Source organism: Dipodomys spectabilis, unplaced genomic scaffold (genome assembly GCF_019054845.1).
Source record: "Dipodomys spectabilis isolate Male_0828 unplaced genomic scaffold, ASM1905484v1 ptg000163l, whole genome shotgun sequence".
Lineage (NCBI taxonomy): Eukaryota > Metazoa > Chordata > Mammalia > Rodentia > Heteromyidae > Dipodomys > Dipodomys spectabilis.
In genome coordinates, this window is record NW_024870840.1 from 8,420,124 (window position 1) to 8,446,978 (window position 26,855).

General features: G+C 42.8%; 1 protein-coding gene across 1 annotated transcript; it reads right to left on the reverse strand.

The window, feature by feature from the left end:
* Positions 1-1,051: 1,051 nt before the first annotated feature.
* Hal (histidine ammonia-lyase) lies at positions 1,052-26,120 on the reverse strand. Its single transcript, XM_042693257.1, has 21 exons — positions 26,056-26,120; positions 25,436-25,725; positions 24,466-24,526; positions 24,328-24,355; positions 23,920-23,994; positions 23,750-23,822; positions 23,592-23,658; positions 23,298-23,335; positions 22,615-22,740; positions 19,440-19,579; positions 17,625-17,672; positions 16,603-16,750; positions 15,802-15,897; positions 15,649-15,707; positions 14,063-14,143; positions 12,348-12,413; positions 12,106-12,271; positions 9,174-9,308; positions 3,534-3,642; positions 3,366-3,435; positions 1,052-1,350 (listed from the first exon to the last, which is right to left on the reverse strand). The coding sequence occupies exons 2-21, from the start codon at positions 25,680-25,682 to the stop codon at positions 1,210-1,212; spliced, it is 1,974 nt and encodes a 657-aa protein (XP_042549191.1). The 5' UTR covers positions 25,683-25,725; positions 26,056-26,120; the 3' UTR covers positions 1,052-1,209.
* Between the last annotated feature and the right edge of the window lie 735 nt (positions 26,121-26,855).

Genomic DNA, 26,855 nt, shown 5'->3' on the forward strand with positions numbered 1-26,855 from the left:
GATCTGTGCAGTGAGGCTGTTTCACAGGGTTATTATAAATGTAGACATCATCATGCTCACTGGAAACTCCAACTCTTAAACGTGTTGTTCAGCATGACACAGTTCAGCAAGGATCACCCAGATACCCATAATCCTCTTCCTCCTCCTCCTCTTTTTCTTCTTTTGGTGCAGTATTGAGATTAAAGTAAGGATCTTGCACTCTGGTTAGCTATTTGGCTTAAGGCTGATACGCTATCACTTAAGCCACATCTCCACTGCTGCTTTTTGCCAGTACATGGAGACAAGAGTCTCTTGGATTTGTGTGCCTAGGCTGGATTCAACTGGAGATCTTTACATATCAGCCTCCTGAGTAGATAGGATTTAAATATCAATCTTCATTCTTTAACTCCTTACCACATAATGCTTTTGTGCCTTTTAACTACTTCTGTATTGAAGGCATACTCATGATTCTATACTGTGATTCAATTATAAAAGGAAGGGTGGCTTCAGGACAAATTATGACTGAAAGCGGTTATTGACAAAGGAACAATTGTAGTATTAGGGCATAGCATAATCTGCCAAAGAAAGTCAACTAGCAAAAGAAAAAACAAAGCCAGATCCAGGTGGCTTGCATCTGGAATCCTAGCTACACAGAAGGCTGAGATTTGAGGATCATGGTTTGAAGCCAGCCTGGGCCAAAAAGTCTGTGAGACTCTTCTCTCCAATTAATCCCTAAAACCTAGAATTGAGCTATGGCTCAAGTAGTAGAGCACTAGTCTTGGGCAAAATTGCTCAGTGTTAGTGCCCAGACCCTGAGTTCAAGCCCTAGGACCAGCACCAAAACAAACCAAGAAAACAAAAAAGCAAAATCATAAGGTTCACAGAATTCAATGGTTGTTTTTTTTTTTAAGAAATGAATGCTAGCCACCTGTTTCCACATTTTAAAGAGGGAAAAACAATAGATCAATGCAAGGGTGATTGTTAAGAATGAGTAGCCTGATGATACTAAGAAATAATAATAATAAAAAACCCCCTCTAACCTGGAGACACTTTGTACCTCTCACCAGAGCAACAAGAATCCAACGCTGGAATTGCCACCAGCCTAACCAAAGCAGGTTTTAGAGAAGCTGTGTTACATAGTGGGCTGTCCCCAGGCCTCTCTTTCAGCACAGTACTGTCTTGGAATCAGCTAAGTGACAACTGGCATGCTCATCTGGAACACAATGTCCACTACAAGTCTTCAGACTCTGGGATTTTGATGGATTTCTTGCGTAGGGATTCCAAGGAAAAGGCGGTTGGGGAAACAGGTCTTGATTCTGGAATATGCTCCATTCTGTACTTTTCAATGTATGGTTCAGCCACTTCCCAAACCTGGAGAGCAAGGATAGAACAGAGTTGAGAGGGCCACAACCTTGTTTTCCTGTCCTATCAAACATGGACTTCACCCTAAGCGAAAACATCCTCTTCATCTGATTAAACACATAGTGACAGTTTGCTTGTACTTATTGGAAGCTACTTGACACATGATGTGTGTCAATTAGTTTCTGGGTGCATTAAAGGCTTTTTAAAAATACAAAGTTCACGGAGGTGGGGATGTGGTACAGTGGCAGAGCACTTGTGTAGAACTCACAAGCTTTAGGATCAATCTCAAAAAAAAATAGTGTGGAAGCTGGGGTGGTAGTGCATGGATATAATCCCTGCTATTGGGTAGGTTTAAGGCAGAAGGATTGTAACTTTGAGGCCTGCCTGGACAACTCAGTGAGACTCTGTCTCAGAATAAATATTTTCCAATAGGATAAGGATGCTGTGGTACAGTGTTTGCCGACTGCCACAGTCCAAATCTGTTCTAAGGTATTGTTTTCCCTTTCAAAGCAAAAGAAGCAAATGCACAAGAAACAGAACCTAGAAGATTCGGTATGCACAGAGTTAAGGATGCTTGGTTCAAGGGTCTGATATGATGGTGTGCTTTCTAAAGCAAGCCTTGAATGATAAAGGGCAACATGCTGGATTTCCCCAGGGCTTGATTTCCATGCCATAAGCGCTCTGTACTTATGAATGCTTGCCTCTTGCTGCTGAAGCGTGACCTGTGGTCTAGCCCTGTAAATCCTGCCTGGGATGAATCACAATCTCAGCATCCTTCCCCCCCGCAGCCATTTACCCTATCCCAGATCTACCGAATCCAAAGCTGCATTCTCTCAAGGTGGCCAGGAGAGTTACAAACACATTACACCTGAGGAACGTGCCCTGGACTCCTGGTTTTGTTTTGCTTTTGTATTTTCCCCACCTCTACCCATCAATCTCTTTTATTGAAGGCTTAATAAAAAAATAATAGTAAAATCCTCTCAAATTAAGTTTTTAGGATTAAAGTTGCTTTTTTTTTCTGTTGGCCCCTGCCACCCAGGGAGATCTTTCTTTCTCTCGGGACTTACCTCCGAGACTGTATGTTTTGACCAGCTAGCTCCTCCCACACCTTTCTATTAGCCCCAGAGTTGGCAGCAGATAAGTACCTTTTCTTCAACTGAGAGGTTAAGATCAAAGAGAAAATTGTTTCCCTTGAGCAGAGCAACATTCCTCAGAAGGCTGAGATCTGAGGATCATGGGTCAAAGTCAGCCCGGGCAGGAGAGTCTGTGAGACTTTTATCTCCAGTTAATGAGCAAAAATGTGGGAAGTAGAGCTGTTGCTCAAGTAATAGAGCACTAGCCCTGAGCAAAAAAGCTCAGGGCCAGTGCCAGGGGTGGGGAGGGGGGAATCAAGTGATTCTAGACAACATGATATAAATTATTTGAAAGGTTTAAGGTGCATGTGTGCGCATGTGTGCATGCACACACACAATACAAAAGATATTTTATCTTTTCATAGCATATAATATGCACTGTATATATAATGAACCGGCATACTAAGCACTCGTATCATTCAGTTAACTCTATGCTCATAAAATCAGAAGAAAGCCCATACCTCCCCCAGCCATATAGGGGACAGGCTACAGCAGAATATTAGGTGGACTCAAGGTCCTTTGGAGTAAAAATGCCTGGTAATTCCTTGTCCCCAGGTCTATGCAGGCATACACTTTGTGGTGGTACTGTGCTAATGTCACTAGGAGAAAGTACTTGTGAAAGAATGAGGCCATCTTGCAGAGAAGGAATCTGAGAAGCTTTCATTCATTTTCTCTCCAGGAATGCCTATTCCTAAATTCCAGCTACAACTCACTTCAACTTCCAACCCCTATCTAGGCAGTTAGACTTCTTAGTCACGTTGCTTTTGTACCTTTGTGTTTACTTCCAAGGACCCAGAAGGCAATAGACTATGGCAGCATTTCTTCACCCGATTCCCACTTTGATTTCCTATAATAACCCCAATCTAAGAATTAAGCAAGTAGCCATCTTGCCTTCTGCTCAAGTAGCAGCCTGTGTGCCGCCTCAATGTCCGGGGCCATGAAGCGATCTTTAATCCAGGGCCTACGAAGAAAGTATATCAATCATTCAGGTGAACACTGAGCTCTGTCAAGGTTCTTGGTTCTGATATGGTGTGACACCCAGGGACCTGTTGACTTTACCTTACAACAGAGCGCACCAGGTCGTAGACCTTCTCCAGTGGAGTGGTTGTTTTCAGGGGGCGTAGAAACTCTATGCCCTGGCAGGCTGCGAGAAGCTCGATGGCCAGCACTAAAACAAAAATGACAAGGCAGTAGTTGATTGAAGTCTGACTTCATGCTTGAGGAACAGAAAGCACACAAAGTTGCAGCTCTCGTTCACCAACCAACGGATCGCTAGTTCTCTATTGGTAGAAGAAAGACGCCTTGGTATCCTGGCGGCTCTTTGGATCTGTCTTTAATGGTAAGAAAGAGAAAATGGAGACATTTACCCTGGAAAGAATAACAAGCTCCCTAACCATCCTAGGAAGCTGTTCTTTAGGCTACCCTAGCAAAATCTTCCAGTTCCTCCCATTCAGATCCTCCAATCAAAGTTTGTTGGCAGGTTTGTAAATATGAGTAAGGAAGGAAGTCAGCTCAGTTCTGAAGCCCCAGCCCTCTTAACTAAGGTACTTTCTTGCTCATAATTTCCAACTCTGTGTACATGAAGTGAGGGCATTCCAGATCCACAATGGATTCTTCATCCTCTCCTCCTGTGACTTTCTATACTCACCAGAATTCATAATGTGCTTCACAGATTGAAAGACAAGACATCAAATAATTTTACACTTGATTTGAGTTCACCATGTATGTGGTTTAATCAACTTTAAGCTTCTAAAGTATTTCCTTGGAAGCTGGGTGCTGGCGGCTCACTCCTGTAATTCTAGCTACTCATGAGGCTGAGATCTGAGGACTGTGATTCAAAGCCAGCCAGGGCAGGAGTCCGTGAAACTCATATCTCCAATAAACTACCAGAAAACTTGAAGTGGCGTTGTAGCTCAAGTGGTAGAGTGCTAGCCTTGAGCTGAAGAGCTGAGAGCACTCAGGCCCAGAGTTCAAGCCCCATGACACCCCTCTTCCCCCCCCCCCACAAATTTCCTTGGCAAATAATGGAATCCAGAGTGGTTCAATCTTATCTTAAAAATTCTTTTTTTTATAATCTTAAAAATTCTTAATTGCTTAGTATCAAATGTAGAGAAATGTCCATTTTAATAGTCAAGTATATTGCAAGGTATGGTACATTTAATAAAAGTTTTTTTTTAAAGCAAAGGAAGACTATCTAGGTTGCTCTATGGGGAAACAACAGTTGACAAGGTACTAAGTTCTAGAATTTCAGTTCTAGTGGATTTAATGACATGAAATGGTCATTACAGAATTAGTTCCATGGTAATCAGACATCCTTGCTCATTCATTGGCTCATTCCAACTTTAAATGAGGGCAGGTCTCTCAAGCCAAAGGGAATATCAGGTCTAAAAACAACTCACAATTTACATAAAGGTAGAAATAGGAAACAGTTACTTACCTAAAACTAAAGTTGGGCAGGAGTTTGTAAGGGAGAAAAGATTTTTTTTTCACCTACAGCCACTTAGATGATTGTAGTAAATCATAATAAATTGGCAGATTAACTACCTCATTGGCCAACTTCAGGGGCACTATCATATCTGACTCAAATCACACTCTTAAGTTACAGAAATTACATTCTGAGACAGCTGGGACAGGGGCACATAGAAAACGGTCCTGTACATGGAGTTGTAATGAGGCATAAGATGGGGACAGGGGTGGGGTGGGGTGGAGAGACTTGAACCCATTACCTGGGATTAAACCCCAGCACTGGTATTAAAGCTTTCTGGTACATTACATTACAGGAACCTGTGCTTTGGGTATCTGATCTACAAAATGGAACAACAGTCCATACATTCTGGGGTAATGGTGCAGATTAAAGGAGTTATAAGGTTGCCCACAGAGAATTCTCAATGTGTTAGTAATATGTTGCAACCTCAAAAGAGGGCAATCTGACAGATTATGCCAGAGACAGAAAAGACTGAGAGGTAAATATCTACAAGAGAAATATTAAATCCCCAGGTTACCACATCTGTGACCGTTTGCTCTCCATAGCCAGCAGTTTCCCCTAAACTCCCTAAACTCATTTACTGGGACTCAAAAACTGCACACTTCATTATTATGAATACAAAGTGTGCACTGCATTTTTATTTAGCTGGATGCTTTTTCTGTGGCTTTTATTTTGAACTAAGCTGATACCTTGTGGCCTAATAGCCACTTCAACCATCCAAGATTTTTGTTTTGTTTTGTTTTTGTTTTGCTTTTTGGTGGTAATGGGGCTTGAACTCAGGGCCCTTACACTTGCAGTGCAGGTGCTCTACCACTTAAGCCAAGCTCCCAGTCTCTAAGATATTTTTTAATGCATTGAAAATATCCAAAGAATCATGGAAACATCTTCCCCCCTTACATAATTAATTCTTTTCATCTTAACAGCGTAACTCACACGAAATAACCATGCTGAACAAATAAATAACGTTACAACGTAGATATAGTGCAAATATATGTTTGACTCAGATACACTGCAAATATATTCCCAAGTTCTAAAATTTGGATTCTACTTATTTTTATCTTCTTAGGGGGCTAATTTATACCTGTGTTTCTCCCGAGCTTTTGGGTATCTGTTGTTGGATGTCCTCTTGTGAGGATCTTCAACTCAATTTATTTTGTGCCACTGTCTTCCTTTTCCTTGCAAAATTAGTACTCTGTGTGGCGTGTGTGTGTGTGTGTGTGTGTGTGTGTGTGTGTGTGTGTGTGTGTGTGTGTGTGTTGTTCAAGCCTTTACCTAAGACTTCCCTTTGGAAATGCCTTTCTGGTCCCTCCATACTAGATCTGACTTAGTTATATTCTCTTCTACTTCATTCCTTAAAATTTTATCAAGTGCTATAGAGTTACCAAGTTGTCATACAACCTCTGCTTCTCTGTCTAGACTTTAGTGTCCATGAAAACAGAAGCCAAGCACCTCTGATCTCATTCCCTGTTCAATCCACTGGGATCAAATGGTAGATGCCCTTCTGCCCCAGCTTGGTGGATTAAGTCTCATGAAGCTCCCATATTCATTACCAATACTATAAACAATCACTAGTTGCTAGGATAAACAGGTTCTTCATCTTATACTTTATAGCTACTGGATTCCAAGATTTAAATATCTGTAACCAAAGCAAAAGTGGGTAATGAATATGGCAATTGTTTTTAATCGTTTGTTGCCAACTGCACTCTCCTGATATAAATGAAGAGAACAACACGTCATGAATCAGATCTATCTATCATCTTGATGTACAAACATTTGTCACACAAACATTTGATCAACAAGTTTGTGCCAGGTCCTGTTCATATGTTTCAGGCCCATTGAAAGTTGTGATTAAGACAGATAAGATCCCTGACTTTATGTTGGGGCATCTGTGGCTCTCATCTATAATCTGAACTACACGGGAGGCTGAGATCTAATGATAACTGTTGAAAACCAGCTTGGGCAGAAAAGTCTGTGAAACTCTTATCTCCAATAAACTGCCCAAAAGCCAAATGTGGAGCTGTGGCTCAAGTGGTAGAGCACTAACCTTGAGTATAAAAGCTCAGTATCTAGGCCCTGAATTCACACCCTAGACCAGTAAAACTTCTAGGTCAGCAAAGCTCAGGAGCTTCCCGGGGAAAGGAGTGGGAAGACCTTGTAGTTACATAGAGAAGATACATGCTATACCGAGAGCAGGTGGCTCACGCCTGTAATCTTAATTACTCAGGAGGCTGAGCTCTGAGGATTGTGGCTCAAAGCCTTCCCAGGCAGGAAACTCCATGAGACTCCAATCTCCAATTAACCACCAGGAAACAAAAGTGGTGCTGTGGCTCAAAGTGGTAGAGTGCTAACCTTGAGTAAAAAAGCTCAGGAAGAGTTTCCAGGCCTTGAGTTCTAAATTGATTGTGGTGATCATAACATAATTCTGTGAACATATGAAAATCACCAGACTATACAATTTAAATGAATGTTAGCCTCATATGATGGTGCATGCTTGTAATTTCAGTATTTGAGAGGTGGAGGCAGGAGGACTGAGAATTCAGTTAGAGCCAGGGCTGCAAAACAAGTCCTCATCTCAAAACAAATAAACAAAAAACAACCAAGTGAATTGTATCTTGAAATAGCTGCTTCAAAGCAAAGAAATGACATATTTCTCTTAAAATGGTGATATTCTTCATTCCGCAATATTTATGCATTGTTCTTAGACATACTCAGAAACCCAGAGGACCATGTTTAAAGGAAGTCAAGTTCTCTTTCCTTCAAGACAAAAACAAAACAAAAAAACAAACAAACAAAAAAAACACAAGCAACAAAGAAGTCAAAGGGAAAGGGAATTAGTGCAACTCTCTTCGAAAAAAAAATGCTTTTGTCAAACAGTTGAATCTACATCTTATCAAGTCCATCGTCCATTTCAATCTATGAGAAATACTCAGAACAAAATATAAATTAAAAGTGACACAAGAAAGGCAGATGCTGATGGCTCAAGCCTGTAATCCTAGCTAATCAATTGAGGTTCTCAGGAATGGTAGTTTGAAGCTAATCCAGGAAGAAAAATGTGAGACTCCGTCTCCAAAAAAAAGTAGCAAAAAGCATAGCTGGAGGTATGGTAGTAGAGCACTTGTTGAGCAAATAAAGGAGCAAGCTGATCAGGGGAAAAAAAAGAAGTGACAGGAAGAACTTATTATTCCAGAATGTCAGTTTGCTTATAAAACCAAAAAAAAAAACTTTGATTTTCAACTAGTCAAATAGTTTCAGTTTGAACCTTGCTGACTTTCTTTTTGGCTGGGGAGAAGAAACTTGGCCATTTACGTCCTTGCTCCTTAGGAGTGTAGAACTCCTAGGACTTGGGTCAACAATATGGCATTACCTGGGGGGGAGAGGGAGGAAAAAAAGTCTGGGACTGTTCTAAATGAAAAGCATCATTATAATCAAAGCATCATTATAATCAAATTTTGAAAAGAGGCTTCAAGATGGGTGCTTATGGCTCATAGATTCTTAGCTGCTCAGGATTCTGAGATCTGAGGATCCCAATTCAAAGCCAGCCTGAGCAAAAAAGTCTCTGAGACTTTTATCTTCAATTAACTAGCAAAAATCTGGAAGTGGAGATGTGATTCAAGTGTAAAAGCCAAGAAAGAGCTGGAGGCTCAGATTTCAAGTTGTGGAAATAATGCACTCAGGCACATGTGTGTGTCACACACACACACACACACACACACACACACACACACACACACAGTTAAGTTTGAATCCTGATTTGACCCAACCCACTGCAAAGGACTCAATGTGGAATTTTGTTGGGTGTAGTAATGGAGCCCTGTTAAAAAAGAAAACACAAGTATTGAAGACAGAAAAGTAGGTAGGGGCTATTGGGAATTTGATTCAAATAATTTGGAGGGAATAAAAGGTGAATTAGGATGAGGTGTAGGAGGTTGCTGGTACCCTCCTCCCCAATTCTCAGTGTGTTTTGAAAAAACAATTTTCATTAAAAAAGTAAAAGGGCGGGGGGAAGCCAGCCAAGTGTGCCAGTTTAGCTTTTCATAATCCCCAATTCTTAGTCCTCAGCAAGCATCCGAAAGGCCTGGCAGACTTGCTCTGCTCCCCTCCCTAAGGTTTCTAGCTCAGACTTGGGAGGAGGCCCAAGAACCTGTCTTTTGAATGAGAATCCCAGAAATGGGGTGAGACAGGAAGGTCCTCCATCCCTGCCTCACTGGCTTTACCTTGTTCCGCGTGCTCCACCACTCTGAGGGCCTTCCTGGCTGCCCATCCTCCCATGGAGACGTGGTCCTCGGTGGCAGCGCTGGTGGAGAGCGAGTCCACGGACGAGGGGTGGCACAGAGCCTTGCTCTCTGAAACTACAGGAGACCATAGCAAGTTAGGGAGCCCTGGGGGCTGGATGAGCATTTCTAGCTTCTTTCTGTCCAGGAGCTCTGGACTGGACCCAAGCCCCTTTTCCTTTGGGGAAAAGGAAGCAGGTTGATCTCCTTCCCTCTCTGTCCCCTAAGTAAGAAGGGCTGCAACGTTCTATGAGCTCTGACATCAACCAGGGCTGAGGATCTGAAGTCTTCTGATTACACACGGGAGACATTAGACACATTCAGCATGCTGGGGGAGATTGGGAAAGAGAAGCCATCCTGGATGTGCAGCCGGTAGTCAGGAACAACTTGCTTACGTAGGCGAAATGGTGGGATTTGAATTCAGGTGTGACATTGGAGGACTGAGGCCAGAGCTAGAGTCAGCAAGATTTAGCAATTCACACTGTCCAGCACAAGTAGGCGTTTCATGTTTAAGCAAGGGCTTGTGATCATGACCAGAGATCTTACACCGAGACCTCTCGGATTTGACTATGTATATCAATGTCTCAGACATCTTCTTATACTGCCTTACTGATCTTGAGGTGGGGCCTGAGAGCCCATCCTTCTAATTAGCACTCAGGTGATATCATATTGTTGGTTGAAGACTTTAAGTAGCAAGGACTCTAGAATGACAAGTTCTTTCTCCTCTGCTTCAGAAGACTGCAAGGTTCACACTCAAAAGTCTTTTCTCCTCTTCCATCGACCTTGGGTTCAGTTTGGTACTTTTCTGTGCCATCCAGGACTCAGGTTGAAACTAGGGTGATCAGGTGGTTGTGGGTAGTCCAGTATTTGATAAATTCTGGCATTATAAGTCCCAAGTTCTGTGGTCCTAAGCTGAGGGTTATAATAACCAGCACCCTGTAGAGTAAGATGGCTCTTTCTCTGTTGAAGAAACATCTTAATAAATAAACAACTGGGCAAGCAGAATATACTGGACCAGAAAAGAAAGTGAATATCAAGTGGTTCTCTGGTAATTCTTTGAGTTGGGGGTCTAGTGAGATGTTAAGGTGAGAAAAGGTATAAGAATAATATTATTAATAATAATCAGTACCTATTGAGTGCTCATGATGTACTAGGCACAGTTCCAAAGGATGTATTGATTTTATTTAATCCCCCAAATAGCCCCAGTAGATAAATTTACCATCATCATTTTACACAGGGGTTAACTGAGCATCAATAGGATTAAGAAACTTCATATGGAAATGTCAAAATGAAACTCCTTAATTTGTTCAATTAATATACGCTAAGTGAAAAACAAGCAGGGACCTGATGTGATAGTGTTAGTCAATAGCAGAACTGGATTCAAATCCAGCCCGATGCTTTCAATTAACCACCTGCCATGCTGTCCTGCCTTTTGAGGAAGGATCGTTGAAGAAAATGTAGGATGCCTAGATGAATTTGGATTTCTGAGAGAAAAAAAAATCTACCTAAGTCATTTTCTAGTAATTTTTATTGTCCCAGATAATTCAAATGTAACTGGCTTCCTGTATTTTTCCTTATTAAGCTTGGCAACACTGTTATAAGACCAAGTACTGATTATAGTGAGCGCCTCAGTCACTGACGTGAGAGTATAGGTTTGGGAGCCAAATTGTCTGAGTTTGAATTCAGTTCTACATCTGACTGGTTGTGCAATATTAAGTAAATCAATGGCTTTCACAGGTCAAGTATTCTTCTGTAAGTCAAGATAGAATAGCACCTCTCTCCTGGTATCTGTTGTCATGATTAGGTGAGTAAGCACAAGCCATACTCTTTCTTTGTGTCTGACACTGTTCTGATCCTTACTTATGTATCCCTGGAAACTCTGATTCAGAAATCAGCTATGGTGAACTGCATATTGCTATTTATTGACTCATATTGGGGTTTGAACTTGTGAGGTAAGTTATCATTTGAGCCACATCCCTAACCCTTTTTCCTTTCGTTATTTAATTTTCTTCACACAGTCTCATGTTTTGTGCTCAGATTTTCCTACTTACACTTCTTGGGATTACAAATGTGTACCAAGCCCAGATTGTTCTGTAAGACAGATCTTGCTAACTCCCACTCTAACCCCTGAGCGTTGAATAATTCCCTTATCTCTACTTTCTATGCATGACCAGCCACACCTGGTTAGCATATTGCTTCTCATAAACATTTTTCATATGTTGCAATAACATCTTTTTTTTTTTTACTTATAGGTATATTTATCAGAATGTCTTCAAAGTTTAATTGTTCAGGCTGGTTCATAAGCATTTTTGTTTTTTCCCTTTTAATAACTTTCACATTGAGTTAATTGAGTTAGGAAAACAAACTATAAAGATGAAGTCCACACACAGCTGGGTGGTCTGTGTGTGTAATCCAGCCTGGGCAGGAAAGTCCGTGAAGCCTCATCTCCAATTAATCAGAGAAATGCTTAACTGGAGGGATGGCCCAAGCAGTAAAGTGTCAGAGACAGGAACAAGAATGCTAAGTGAATGCTTTGAGTTCAGGCTCTAGTACTGGCACAAAAAAGAAAGAAAGAAAGAAAGAGAGAGAGAGAGAGAGAGAGAAGGAAAAGAAAGGATGAAGTCCCTATACATCGTTAAATTGCTTTCCAAAGAACCATTGTCCATTTACAACCTCATAATTGTATTGTAATTTTTCACTATTGTTGAGGGTTTTTTTCCTCCCCCCTGAAACATGTTAAAAGGGTCATCCTGCTCCATTAGTACTGACGGAGGTAAGAGGGTAAAAATAAAAGTGGAGATCTCATTCAAAGTCAAAACCAGACCGGCCTTTAGCTAGACAGCCTTGTGTTGTGGGAGGAGGGAGAGGCTCTTACCGAGGGCCGCTGCTGTGCAGTGGGCTATCATAAACCCAGAGTTGAGGCCGCCTTCAGCCACCAGGAAGGCTGGCAGCTCACTGAGGGAAGGATTACAGAGCCTTTCGATTCTTCTCTCACTAATTGCAGCTAGCTCATGGACACCAATGGCCAAGTAGTCCAGGGCCTGAAAGAATGCTTCAGTTTAGTTGGCCTATCTTGGATTATGCATTCAGGACCAAGCACATTTTTGAAAAGCTTACTTTGGCTGGGTATTCACCATGGAAGTTTCCTCCAGAAATAGTTTCTCCTCTACTGGCGAAGACCATCTTTCAAAACAGGTTAAGGCTTACTGGCCACTTCAAGTGTTGGCCCTGCCCCACCTGCTTGTTTTGCATAGTGAAGTGGCATTCCTTGTACAGACATGGGGAGGGAAAGGGATGGGTCTTTCCCTAAGTAGTCGTCGGCATAAAGAAGCCCAAAGTAAAAAACAAAATTAAAAATTAAAGGTAAATATATACACCCAAATGGAGACTGATGGAGCACGGAACATGAATTACTGTTTACTCTTCAGATTAGTGATCCCCAAGTACCTTAACTATACTAACCTGGTGATTAGCACCGGAACTCCCAAGTACCGGAACATCTGTTTGAAGGCAAGTTTTGTTGCTTCATTGGGCACTCTGAGTTTGTGCTCCAAAGAAGAATTTGTCAAATAGAAGATGGTGTCTGGTGAATAGCCATTATAATGTCAGGGAATAAGCAATGCTGGGAACATTTTCAGAGTCTGCTCAGTGATCCTGTACAGCATTCAAGGATAGATGAGGGCTGGGAAGGTGGCTCAGTGGTAGAGCGCTTGCCTTGCATGCCTGAGGCCCTGGGTTTGATTCCTCAGCACCACATAAGCAAAAAGAAAAAAGCCGGAAGTGGTGCTGTGGCTCAAGTGGTAGAGTGCTAGCCTTGAGCTGAAGAGCTGAGGGACAGCGCCCAGGCCCAGAGTTCAGGCCCCACGAACAGACCCCCCCCACAAAAAAAAAGGATAAATGAAAGTCACCAAGTTCTCACAAGTTCATTTAAGTAGGAGGCAAATTTAGACTCACTGAGATAATTTTAGACTCAATGATAATCCTCGTCTATCTTAACCTTTACTTAAACCAGCAGGCACCCAGGCAAAGGCAGTAACGGAACCTTCTTCCTGGTTCCAAAAAAATGCTAGTTTTAATTTATTGGTCTAAAGAAGAATTGACTTTCTATAGCCATGGATTTTACATTCATGGCTTCAACCAATGTGAGTTTGAAAACATTCAAGAAAAAAATGTGTCTGTACTGGACATTAAATTCCTTAAGTAATATAGTATAATAACTACTTCCATAGCATTTGTAATATATTAGGTATGACAAGCAATCTAGAGATGACTTAAAGTGTATGGGAAGAAGTGCACAGATTACCTGCAAATACTATAGCATTAAGGAATCAAATTCTCCATCCTTATGAAATGGAAGCATTCATGCTATGCTTTGTACAAATAGGGAAATGCTGACTGGAGTCGAGTTCATGTCAGAAATAAAACTTTGGATGAGGAAGATCTCTCTAAACACTTTTGTAAGCATTGGAATGTTGCAGGGAGGCTGCATAAATAGAGGCCAACCCACCAGGCTTCCTTCAGTCCCATTTGTGACTCTACTGCCAACCTTAGCAGTGGGTCAGTGTCTTCTTGAATCTCTTCAACCAATTCGGGAGATGCCTCTTTTAATCTTCCATGGGTCACTTTTGAAAACATAACATACTGGATTCAGAACCACAGAGCTGGTTCACAGGTCTGCTTATCAAGAGAGTTACTTAGCCTAGGCTTCAAAGACTAATTCATGGAAAAACAGAACTGAGATGCTAAGAAAAAAAAAAAAGATTACCTTGCCAAATCCTAATGTGACCAGCTAGAATTGCATCACTGCAAGTGAGTAGACATTCAAAGGATACAGGATTATCTGTTGCACTGTTCAGTTCTGTGGTAATGATGTCCTTCACAAATGCTATTGTGTCATTCACCACCCCATGGACCTAAAACACAGCCCAAACAAAGATATATGACTAATTGAGTCTGGTAAAGATGACAACATTCTTAGCAGATAACATCTTCAGTCTTTCTCCAGAAATTGCTTTGCAATTAGGACCACAAAGAGTATATTTAACTCATTTAAGAATACAAAGATAATTTCAATGAATTTCCTAGATTCTCATTAACACAAATTTGAATAAATTCATTATAATCTGAATTAGATTGGAATTAGATTAGAACAGGACTTGCTATTTTAGATAGATAGATAGATACGTGGGTGGATAGATATGTAGATAGAAAGAAGCATAGACAGATATAATATATCCTCTCCAATTTTCTGTCATACTCTAGGTTAGAAGCTGGCGTACGTTGATACTTTGTTCCTTGGGATACCTTTTGGGAAGGGTGTGATACTGCACTTGATCTTAGGACCTTGTGCTCTCATTTATCTTTCTTACTCACTGTTGTTTTACCACTTAAGCCATACCTCCACCCAGCTTTTTGCTGGCTAAATGGAGATAAAGTCTTTCCAATTTTTCTGCCCAGCTGACTTTGAATGTTGATCCTCATATTTCGGCTCCCTGAGTAGCTAGGATTCCATGCACAAACTATACCAGTACCTGGCCTTGGGATAGCTTTTAATCTTTCCATCAGTCCACATAATCAAATAGTATACAAAATGGATGCCGAACATCAATTCAGCTTGCCTACATTTTAAAAAAAATTTTGGGTGTTGGTCCTGGGGCTTGAACTTAGGGCCTGGACACTATCTCTGAGTATTTTTTGCTTAAGGCTACTCTCTCCCACTTGAGCCACAGCTCCACTTCTAGCTTTTTGGTGGTTAATTGGAGATGACCATTTCATGGGTTTTCCTGCCTGGGCTTGCTTCAAACTATGATTCTCAGATTTCAGCCTCTTGAGTAGCTAGGATCATAGGCATGACCCACCAGCATCCAGCTTACCTGCATTTTTATATGAATTAAGCCTCACAGGTTAGCTGATAGTAATTTATATCTGATAAAAGTGCAGGCATAGATAGACACCAGAATTTTGAAAGATAGAATGAGACTGTCCTGGAATATCCCTGATGGCTGGCTCTGTTTTATCAATAGGGATAACTAGCAGGACTCTCAACCCTAGCCTTTGCAATAAACCAACATAGAGAGTTGTCTGTGGGACCCTATAGGAGGTTAAGCAAACCAATTCAAAAGAAAAGAAATAATTTGGCATATAGAGTAGAAAGTTTTTAATAACTGAAGGAGTAGAGGTACCTAATTTTAATACAGGCATGAAAGAAAACTGGATTATAATTGGCCATATCATGATTTTCTAACACTTTCCATATATATATATATATATATATATATATATGTACATACACACATGTATATGTATATATGAGGAAAGTGTTAAAATATATATGTGTATATATGTTAAAATATATATGTTTCCCCTCTGAACTTGGCAAAGAACTGCTGTTGTTGGTTTTCTTATTCCCTGTTTTTACCTGGGGACAGCAGCGTAAGGTGTACGCATCCTGAACACGATCGCAGAACCTGTGGCTCTCTGTGGAACAGTGGGAAGATAACATGGAACAAATTACCAACCTTCCCACAGAACACAGAACCAAATGAATTCACTCATATAAACATGGTCAGACCTGCAATTTCTGATGGGTGATGATCTGAGTCCAAGAGCGACCGGAACCGAAAAGCAACTTCAATCTGCCCACGCTGAGGGCGGACGGCATGAATGTCTAGCATTGAGGGAAGAAAGGTCTCAGAAATCCTGATATTAAGGTGAACTACTGTTAGAAGACCAGCCAAGATTCTGACACAGGCTTCAAAAGTCTCAGGGGCCCCTAATCCACCACTCAGAATTGAAACATAATTCCTTCTTGACTATATTCTTTCTACTTCAATTAGCTGAGTGCATACTGTGTGTTTCATACACTAGGACTTGAACTTGAGACATCAAACTTACCCTTGAAGGAACTGGACTGAGGCTAGCTCAGATAGTGACCTAATTAAATTCATTTTTGAAATAGCTTTCTACCCTACTTCTTACAGTACTGGGTCTTAATAAGCTACCTCTATAGTTTCCTTCCCCCCCCCCCCTTTCCTAATCAGGACAATTCTAATCTTACTCTAGGTACCAAGTCCTGCAAAGAGACTTCTAAAACAGTACTGTACTTGACAGGACCAGATTGAGAAGTGATCTGTAGCAGGTCATCCGCTTCTCAAGGTCAGTGGATGTCTGTCATATGGTTGTTGGCAGAATAAAGTGTGGCAGAACTTGATAGATGTAGCTGTACTGGTACTGGGCAAGCCATGGATTCCCAGGTTGTCTCTTTCTTCTCCACCACCTACCCCCGCCACCACCACTCCTGTGCCTAAGGATCTCAATCGACTGCTCACCAACTCTGGATGAATGGACAAATGCACAGAAGCCCCGTGCTGACCTGTATCGAAGGCTTTGGTGGTGCCCTTCAGCACCTCAAGGGTCAGGGCTGCCACAATGTCAGCCTGCCGGGCAATGGCACTGGCTCTCTCCACAGCTTCACAGCCCAAAGAGGTGATCATCTGTGTCCCATTGATTAGTGCCAGGCCCTTTGGGAAGAGAGAGAAAAGTTGTCTACCGTATTTATTGTAATTAACCTACCTACAAGTGGATTTCATGCCTTTTGCTTTTGTAAGAGAAAAAGCAGCCATTCAGCGGAACTAGGGCTAGCCTGTTTTCTCAAGTACAGGGAAGTGGGCGCACGTGAGGAGCAATGCTCTGATAATGGAGTTACTAATACAGATCTGGAAAATGCATGTCTTGAAGAATGTCTCTGTTCTCAGGGCAGCCATGTAACTGGAGAGCAGCTTACACAGGCAATCTTTAATTACTCCACTTCCTTTCTTCTTTATTTTCTCCCCACTATACACAAGACATTCTAAAACAATCTGGTCAATACTTTGTGGTGTGGGGCTTTTTATTTTTATTTTATTGCTGGTACTGGACTTAAACTCTGCCTGGGCACTGTCCCTTAGCATTTTTTACTCAATGCTGATGCTCTACCACTTGAGCCATGGCTCTACTTCTGTCTTTCTGCTCGCTAATTGGAGATGAAAATCTCACAGACTTTTCTGTCCAAACTGGCTTCAAGCCACAGTCCTCAGATCTCAGCCTTTTGAATAGCTTGGATTATAGACATGAACCACCAGCTGACTGGAACATCTTAGTGGCCCTCGGCGGAGAATAGCTTGCTGCGCTCCTCAGAGAACTGGATTTGAAGGTTCAGTTCCTAAGAGAGCCTCCAAGCATTTGTGCCATGAAGAATCTTTGAAATGCTCATGGAAAGGGCCTTTGTTCAGTGAGCAACTTTCTATAAACATTTAAGTCACTTTTGTGTCAAGAATGTAGTAAGACTGTTAAGAATGAAAATAGTACATGAATAAAGACTTCAAAATGTACCAAAATTTTCTTGAATTTCTTTACCTCTTTTGGTTTTAAAACAACTGGTTTCAACCCATGAGCTTCTAGGACCTGTAGAATGATTTTTTAAACAAAATATAAAAATTAGTATCAAATGTTATACTAACCCATTTCTGATTCCTGTGTCATTTAATTAAAGATTTTCTAAGCCAAATGGCCATCTTATAAAAGATTAGAACCACATACATTGATTCTGATCATTTTCTAAAGTCAGAAAGCATATTTAGTTTTCAAATAATGCTTGGGCTTAATCCAGGGCTCGTCTTCTACAGAATCAATCTCAGTTTTGAGTTCCTTTACATTCAGTTTCCACTTTCGTGACTCACCTCTCTGATTGCTAGTTCTTGACACACCTGTGGCTAGATTAAGGCTAGGTTCCTAGCTGACTCTAGAGCTTGACTTAGAAAAGTCATCCACCCTGGTATCTGCTTTTTCTATCACTGGCAGAACTGTGGACCAAGGCTTTCAGGGCAAATGGGCACACCAACAAAAAGGGTAGGGGCTACAGAAACCCCTCAACTGGGTTGAGTGAGAATCCTGAGGGGAAAGAGGCAGTAGAGTCTTCTTCTGAAACAAAAGAGGTTTAAATGAAAAAGAGACTCTATATTAAGGTTCCTCTAGCAAAGAAGGAAAGAGGAGTTACAGTAAGAGAAAGACAGAACGAGTCCCTCTTCACTATGTCCATTTCTCAGGGGGATTTAAGTAACTATCACTTACCAGTTTGTCTTTGGGGTGTTAGGGTGAGGCTGAGGGTGGGAGGAAGGGAGACAGAGGAATCCTATGTTGCAAGACTGAGGGTGAAGGAGGTGTGTTGGGCACAAATAGGAAAATAATCACATAAGCTGCTCAGAGATCGTGAAGGGATTTGGGGGGAGGACAGGGTCAGGAAAAGGCCCAAAGGAGCAAGCAGCACAACTAGAGGACTTTTCAGAAGGAAAGAAAAGCAAGGCAAGAAGAATGTGCTCACTCTGGGCTCTCTGCCCAGCCATCAGCAACCCCCAGATTCTATACTGGAGAGCTGTGGACAGGCAAAGACAACTCTTCGCCACATTAAGTCTGCACTTCATGCTGAGGACAATGGGAAACATTTCAGAACACGCCTGGATTTGCCATTGACTCAGGTCAGGCTGAATGCTGTGTGAAGGTGGTTGGGAAAACACTGTCGATAGAGAAATGATCAAAATCAGGCTGCAGGACAGAAAGATGATCAGGGAGGCTGTCCCTCTAGAAGATGACCTAGTCCTTGAACTTTTTCTCCTCCTTGGCCCTCTGCCTCTTTCACTTCCATTAGGGGTCCTCTAGCACGTAATTCTGATACTTTATGTGATGCTTTGGGACCGGGAATTTGGAGGTTAAAGAAAAACATTAAAACTTTATCACAACATTTCTGATTAGCTACCAGGGAAGAGCATGAAGAAGCTGCTTTTCAGAGAAGACAGAGAGAATGCTAGGAACCACAGCTCTGCACAGGTTAAGACCAGTTCCTAAATCCAATTTGGACAGTGTGAAACCCCTCCCCCAACATGCCCACTGGCAGTTGATAGGTGCCAGATCAATTCCTGGGATTCACACTCCCAGTCGTACCTTTGCACTGAGGTGATACAAAAATCCTGGAGGTTGGTAGTCAAGTATATGCAAGATGATCACCTTGCCTAGTTTGACTTCCAAGCTCCAGTTGTCTCATTTCTAGCTTAAGGATAGGAGTGGCTCCCTCATTGGGATGTTATAACTATTCAGAGACATAACGCATGCACTAATATGTGGGGCCCAGCCTAGGAACGTCACCATCATCTGATCAAGTGGTTATGAAAGTCTTACATATTTCGCATCAGCCCAGCCACTCTTTGGGGACCACATCTTCCCTTCTCCAATTAACCCAAGCGCAAGATGAGCGAGCGGGGCAAGGTCTCCACTGGCACCAACAGTTCCTTTCTCTGGAACGTACGACAGGCAGGAGGCTACGGGAGAAGTAGAAGTAGGTACCAATTACCTCTAGACTACTTATGTCAGTGTGGTTACTTGCTTTGAGTATGAACACTTTCTCCCTCTCCCTCCCTCCTACCAGCAATAGCACCATTCTGTGCTGTAAATACCCGAGGCAGGACAATTCCTAAAGCACATTATTGTTTAAAAGTTCCAGCTGAGCTCCATGGGTAGAAAGAGAGAGGAATGGATGGAGAAGGGGAAAGAGGAAGGAAGGAAGGAAGGAGGGAAGGAAGGAAGGAAGGAAGGAAGGAAGGAAGGAAGGAAGAAAGAAAGGAAGGAAGGAAGAAAGAAAGGAAGGAAGGAAAGAAGCAAGCAACCAAACAAGCAGGAAGAATAAGGAAAGGAAAGAAAGGAGAGAGGGAGGAAAGAAGGATGGAAGTGAGGGAAGGAGAGAGGAAAGGAAGAATGGAAAGGAGGGTGAGAGGGACAAAGGTATGAAACAAGCAAGCAAGTATGGAAGGAAGGAATGGAAGGATGGAGGGAAGGAAGGAGGAACAAATTAAGAAAAAAGGAGGACCTCTCCCTCCAAGTAGCAAAGACTGTAATCTGATCAATACTTCCATTTCTAGAAATTCTAGCTATGTACTTCAAAGCCATAATCAGGACCCAGCTGATGCTCATTACAGCCTTGTTTAGAAGAACATACAGTTAGAAATTATCTAGATATGGAATTAAGGGTCATTTGTGCAACCAAATCATATGATTTTGTCATTAGCAAATGTCTGAAAACAGGTAAATATTGACCATTTAAAAGTAACGTGAGATGGGCTGGGAGGGTGGCTCAGTGGTACAGTGTTTGCCTCACACCCATGAGGCCCTGGGTTTGATTCCTCAGCACCACATAAGCAGAAAAAGCTGGAAGTGGAGCTGCGGCTCAAGTGGTAGAGCGCTCGCCTTGAGCTGAAGAGCTGAGGGACAGCGCCCAGGCCCAGAGTTCAAGCCCCACGACTGACCAAAATAATAATAATAATAATGTGAAATACTTGAGAAGAACATGGCGCACTGAAGTGTTAACACCAGTTCTCTGGGGGTGGTGAGTTCATAGGCAATTTGGTCTCACTATTATTGTTTGTTTGTTTGCCTGTCATTCAGTTAGTCACTTATCACCACTTTTAAGTGACTATGAACTGTTTTATTGAATTTCCCCTGAAAAGTTACCAAAAAAATGTTTCTAAAATGAAATCAGACTCCTGATAGTGATGTTTTTCCCAACTGTTAAGTAGTGTTAATAGATTGGGCATGGTGGTGCACACCTTGTAAGAACCAGCTCTTGGAAGGTGGACAGGAAGACTGAAAGTTTGAGGCCAGTCTGGGGTATATAGTAAGACCCTATCAATAATAGTAATAGTAGTAGTAGTAGTAGTAGTAGTGATGATGTTGATGATGATGATGATGATGATGGTTTGAGTAGTATAAAGCAGCTTCATCTATGCACAGGCCAGCTTCCAGACCACAGTTTACTTTGGGGTATTCTCAGCATAATAGGGAATATAGACTCACCATCAAAGCACAGGGGAGTTCAAGGTTGGAGTTGTACTGTCTGGGATTTAAGGCTTATAGAAGGACAGACTGGGTTGGATGTGCAGCACAGCTCTATCAAGACTGTAGGCTTATATTCAAACTTCACTGGTTGGCCAATCACATGTATGAGTCACGTATGTGCCTATAGCATCTGGAGTGTGTGTGTGTGTGTGAGTGCGAGTGCACATGTGCATGTGTGTTACCAGTCATGGGACTTGAACTCAGGGCCTGGTTGCTGTCCCTGAGTTTTTCAGCTCAAGGCTAGCCCTCTACCACTTTGGACCACAGCACCACTTTTAGTTTTCTGGTGGTTAATTGGAGATAAGGGTCTCACTGAGTTTCCTGTCTGGGCTGGCTTCAAACCACAATCCTCAGAGCTCAGCCTCTTGAGTAGCTAGGATTACAGGCATGAGCCACTGGTGCTCAGTATAATGTGTGTCTTGTCTATGCTGCTGCAAGGCCCTGCTTCTCTTCCCACTCCTTTACCCATGAAGCTCCTGAGCTAGAAGTTTTATCCTTATCTTTGAGAAACAAACAGTGCTTCCCAACCCTTGTCAATCTCTCCTCTTCTAAGAAGAAAGCTCCAGAGTTGAGTTGTATAATGTCCCACCACAAGAATGATTTTATAATTAAGCAAATAATTAACCTCATTATACATTCCACTTTTGTAAGAATTTGGATTTCAGGGTGTGAGTCTAGCTGGTCTATCAGCTAGCAGGCAGCCAGACATACAAAACTAGGCTTCAATATAGATGCCACCCAGCAATCCTTTCATTCTCTACCTACTATGGGGCAATTTCCCTAATCATTTATGGATATCACTGAATGGAAGGTTGTCGAGGCCTGAATTTAAGAGCAGGCTTAAGAAGGGCTCAGTCTAATTTTCCTTTCTACTGTTTTATTTTTTATTTTTTTTGTCCACGTGGTGCTGGTATTTGAAATCAGAGCCTCATGCTTGTTTGTTATGCCACATACTCAGGCCTTTTTTGCTTTAGTTATTTTTCCAGATAGGACCTCAGTTCCAGATATCCTACTACTAACCTCCAATGCCAGCCCCAACTATGATCTTCTAACTATGCCTCCCACTTAGCTGAGACCACACAAGTATACCACCACACTCATCATTTTTGGTGATCTAAAATCTCACTAACATTTTGCTCAGGCCTGCCTCAAACTTTGAACCTCATGATCTCTGCCTCTTGGTTATCTGGAATTACAAGTGTGTACTCATTCTACTCTTAGAGATGCCAAATGTTAAAGTGAGGGTACTATAGGCTAGGCTAACATTCCAAGAAATACTATCTCTGCCTCTCACACCCTCAAACCTTCTTCTAGCTTGTCCTCGCCAAGCCCATTTTCCACTCATCTCAATTAATCTGTCTTCATATCTCAGCTGATATCTTAACATCCACAATGTCACTCAAGTCTACCTTGTAGAATGTACCCAGGCTCCAGGAAAAGTCAGCCTAGGAATCCATTGTCTTACCATTAAATACATCAATGACTTGTTTGAGGGTCTCCAGCGAAATGCCACTGTAACCTTTGGCTAAGACATTGATCCTTAAAGCCAAGAGCATCCGGCACCTCTCAGGGCTGAGTGGTTTTCCAACACCTACAAAACACAATTCATATTTTTTTCTCCAAGAAAACCAAGTATTTTACTACCTTTTGGCTTTGTCCACCCCTCAACTCTTCTCCCAGTACAGCCCAATCTCTAAGTGGCTTTCTACAGTTGCTTCGATCACTCTCCCTGCTACTTGTCTTGCTTCTCCAAAGGCTTGTCCAGACAAAGGTAAGGCCCAGGATTCCCTTCTCCATGCCCCGTCCCTTGAATTCTTCAGTGAACCCCCTACCTTCCAGAAAACCTTTATAATAGTGAAGAGACTCCTCTGGGTTTAATGGGGCCTGCACCTTGACAGATTTTCCCACTCATCTGGCTAACCCTCAATAATTCTCCCCATACTTTCTTCTCTGAATGCGCCACTATCTCTACAGGATGGGATACATGCTTCTATGCCAACCTCACCCCTCCACCTGGAAAGGTGGTCCCGCCTGATGCCATCTGCTGCCTTTTGGCCCCAGCACTCAGTTTCTGGAATGCACTTGGCACAATGACTCATTGTAATATGCTTTTTCATGCAATCAAACAAAATCTGTTGAATCAGTTACCTGAAGAATGGGAACGAACTAGGTTGACCTGAAGCTCCCTGGAAGAAAAAGATACACATCTTACTTAGTAACCTCTGGTTAAAAAAAAAAATCCCCTAGCTCGGGAGAGGAGAAGCATAATTAAATCTTTGGGCAGCCAGCCAATCTGTTTTCATTTCCAATTCAGATATAAGTGAACCCAAGCCTTGCCCTAGTTATCTGTTCACTGGGCACAGGCCAATGACTTGCCTTGTTGAATAAAATCTCAAAGATAGAGAGCTCTGGGACTTGAGTGTATGTGTGTTTGAAACTTACTGTAGCTTATTGACAGGAATTACGGTTCTGGCAAATTTCCCAAAACCTGTAGTAATACCATATACAACTAGAATAAAACAAACAGATATTCCATAATTAGATGTGGCAGATTGCATTTGTCTATAAAAGAATTAGATGGCACCAAGAGTACAAGATACCTGTCTGTTCTTTGATGATGCTATTTATGACTTCTCTGGACTGCTGTACCTTCTTTTCAGCAGTTGAAGTGAGCTGGGAAAATGGTCATCAGAAGTGAGCACATGAAAGACTTCCATATCGGGTGAAAAATGGCCACAGGGCATCCTTCCTTCCCTCTCTCTCCCAATACCTTTATTTTGTAGTGTCCCTTTCCCAAGTTGACCAGGTCTGTGGTGGTCAAACTGTCCCCATCTAAGGCGATAAACTGCACAAGAGGAGAGAATCCCAGTGAGTATGGGGGGCTTCACTGCTCTACTTAATCCAGAAGAATCAAAGTTGACACTTGATTTTACTATGGTTGTAAAATAATACTGTGCTAACAAAAACAGACAGCTTGCTGAAGAGACTATACAAGGAAAAGTTAGAGATGTAGACACTCCATGCCTTTCCCAGCTCCTTTCTCTATGACCCAGGACGAGGCCCTGTCCTAGAGGATAGAGTTTACTCTGAGTGTTGCTGGCTTTCCTCCTCCACTTCCTCCTTAAATGAGAAATGTGACTTTGTTTTCCCCACAAAAAGGAAATGATTTGCTACGTACCTTTTCCGGCTCTTTATATTTGCTGTATCTGATGTCAGGTAAAGGAAAATTCTGGAAGTGTGGGAAAGCCCCAGTCTTAGCCCCGCAAAGGTGGGTAGAACCCTTGGAACTGACCAAAAAGACAGCAGGAAAGGATACAGATAAACTCCTTCTGGTTGTGAGGGAATGAAGTCAGGGGACATTGCATCTCCTTCTATGACTGAAACAAGAAGGCAGGAGACAGCTCTTAGAAATCACAACGTAGAGCTCCACATGTGGATTGTGCTGCTAGATCATCTATCCATTGCCCTTGAATTGTATGGAAATGGCTGCTTCATAATGACTTCCTGTGCTTCCCCATGCCTCAGCATCTTCACACTGGACTCTCAGGCAGAGATGTAGCCAGGCGCTGGTGATTCATACCTGTAATCCTAGCTACTCAAGAGGCTGAGATTTGAGATTACAGTTTGAAGGTAGGAAAGTCTGTGAAAGTCTTATTTCCAATTAACCACCCTCCCCCAAAAAAGCCACGAGTGGACCTATGGCAAAAGTGCTAGAGTGTTTGAGTGCCAGCCTTGAGTGAAAAAGCTAAGTAAGGGGCAATGCCCAGACCCTGAGTTCAAGTCCCAGTACTGGTACTCGTGTGCACACATACACACCACACACACACACACACACACACGCTCGCATGCGTGCACACACGCACACACACACGGAACCATAGACATGAGTTTAACTGGAAGCTTAAGACCTAGTCCCCACCTGCACCTCCACCTCCACTTTGCAATGTTGTCTTTTAAGTCTGAATTCCTGACACCTCTGGGCTGCTGGAAGGATACATTTTTCTTCACAGTGCCTGGGTGATAGCAAAGGGATCCAAACCTGCAATCATGGGTTTCAGTTTGGACCTTGTCACCTACAGCTGCCTGGCTTTGGGAAGTCACCACCTCTGGGTCGGTTGCTCCCTTTGGTGTGAGGACTTGGTCGCTGAGGCTTGACCCAAGGCAAGCACACCTAGCCTCATCTTTTCTCCTGAAACGAGGGTGACCTGCCCAACTCCCTCCAGGCCTGACGGACAAATCTGCGCCACCCCACCCCAGTTTGCCCCCACTTCCTGGCAGCCACTCACCCACTTCCACGAACTCATTGTCCTCCAGCGCTACCTCCAGCAGATCCTCGTTGTCCAGCAAGCCTAGACCTTTGCACCTGCGCACGAGGAAGCGCACGGCGTCCACCGACTTGAAGCCACCGTTGTCCGGCTTGTTCTTCATGTAGCGCCGCACGGCCTCGCGGCCCAGCCAGCCCACTGTGAGCTGGGCATCCTGGCAGGGCACAGCCAGCCATTCTCCGCGCACGTGCACTGTGTACCTGGGCATGGCTCTTCTGTAGGCGACCCCGCTGTCAACCAGGTGCCTGCACCTCCCAGAACACAGTCCCAGGAAGGAAGAGTTTTTATCCAGAGGTGACTTTTCTGGGTGTGTGTGTGAGGGGCGGGGAGGGGGGAAGAGGTTAGGAGCACGAGGATGGACTTTTCAAAACACACCCCTTCTGTCTCCTTTACTCATTCATGCGCTGGACAAATATTTATGGAGGTTTCATGGGGGTGGGGGTGGGGATGTCCTTTTGGCTTTTTCCAGTTGGGCTAGAAGAGGCACACACACACACACACACACACACACACACACACACACACACACACACACACACACACAGAGGTGAGTCACCTGTTTACCTGCAATGCAGTCCTACCTGGAGTCTCACATCTGCAAGGCTCAGCCCTTGCTGGTATCTGCGGTTAGCCCCCTCTGGCTAGGGCCCCCTGCCCCTATTCTCCTCCATGGAAGGCAGCTTTATAAACACTCTGTCCCGGTGACTTTATTGAGAATTACTCAATTGTAAAATACACCCTGGCTAGCCAACTGTGACACCCAGGAGTGGGAGTTTGGCAATTTTCATTCATTTGTTTATTTCACAACCATGTATTGAGCAACTGTTCCCTGCCACCCCAGAAGTGCTGTTAAAGCTCTTGATCCACAAAGGAAGACTGCAAAGGCCAGAGATCATTTTTCCCAACTCAAGGTCATCTGGACCAATGAACTACCAGGGCTTAAAGGATCATTCTTTATTGTTCTTGAGTAAGAAGAGTTATTCGCTTGTTTCTGCATTCAAAGGTGAATGGGATAGCCAACCACTTCAGTAATTTGTAGACAGCCCCTGATACTGGTCCTATGATTTACCAGCTGTTTGACCTTTGGGAAAATTAGTTGACTTTTTTTGGGGGGGTGGGTAGTAGTGGGGCCTGAACTCTGGGCCTGGGCGCTGTCCCTCAGCTCTTCAGCTCAAGGCTAGTGCTCTACCACTTGAGCCACAGTGCCACTTCCAGAATTTTTCTTTTTGCTTATGTGGTGTTAAGGAATCAAACCCAGGGCCTCATGCATGCAAGGCAAGCACTCTACCACTGAGCTACCTTCCCACCCCTAGTTGACTTTTCTAGGCCTCAGTTTCCTCATTGGTAAAACGGAGCTAATGATAACAGCTATTGCAAAGCG

Excerpts from the sequence above, each read along its gene's own strand:
- Hal (XM_042693257.1), bottom strand. The coding sequence starts at position 25,682 with ATGCCCAGGTACACAGTGCACGTGCGCGGAGAATGGCTGGCTGTGCCC. Across the intron at positions 17,673-19,439 it reads GCTGGGCTGATGCGAAATAT|GTCCTAGAAGCTCATGGGTT; the intron begins GTAAGACTTTCA and ends ATCATTCTACAG. Across the intron at positions 15,898-16,602 it reads CACCAAAGCCTTCGATACAG|ACATTCATGCCGTCCGCCCT; the intron begins GTCAGCACGGGG and ends CCTCAATGCTAG.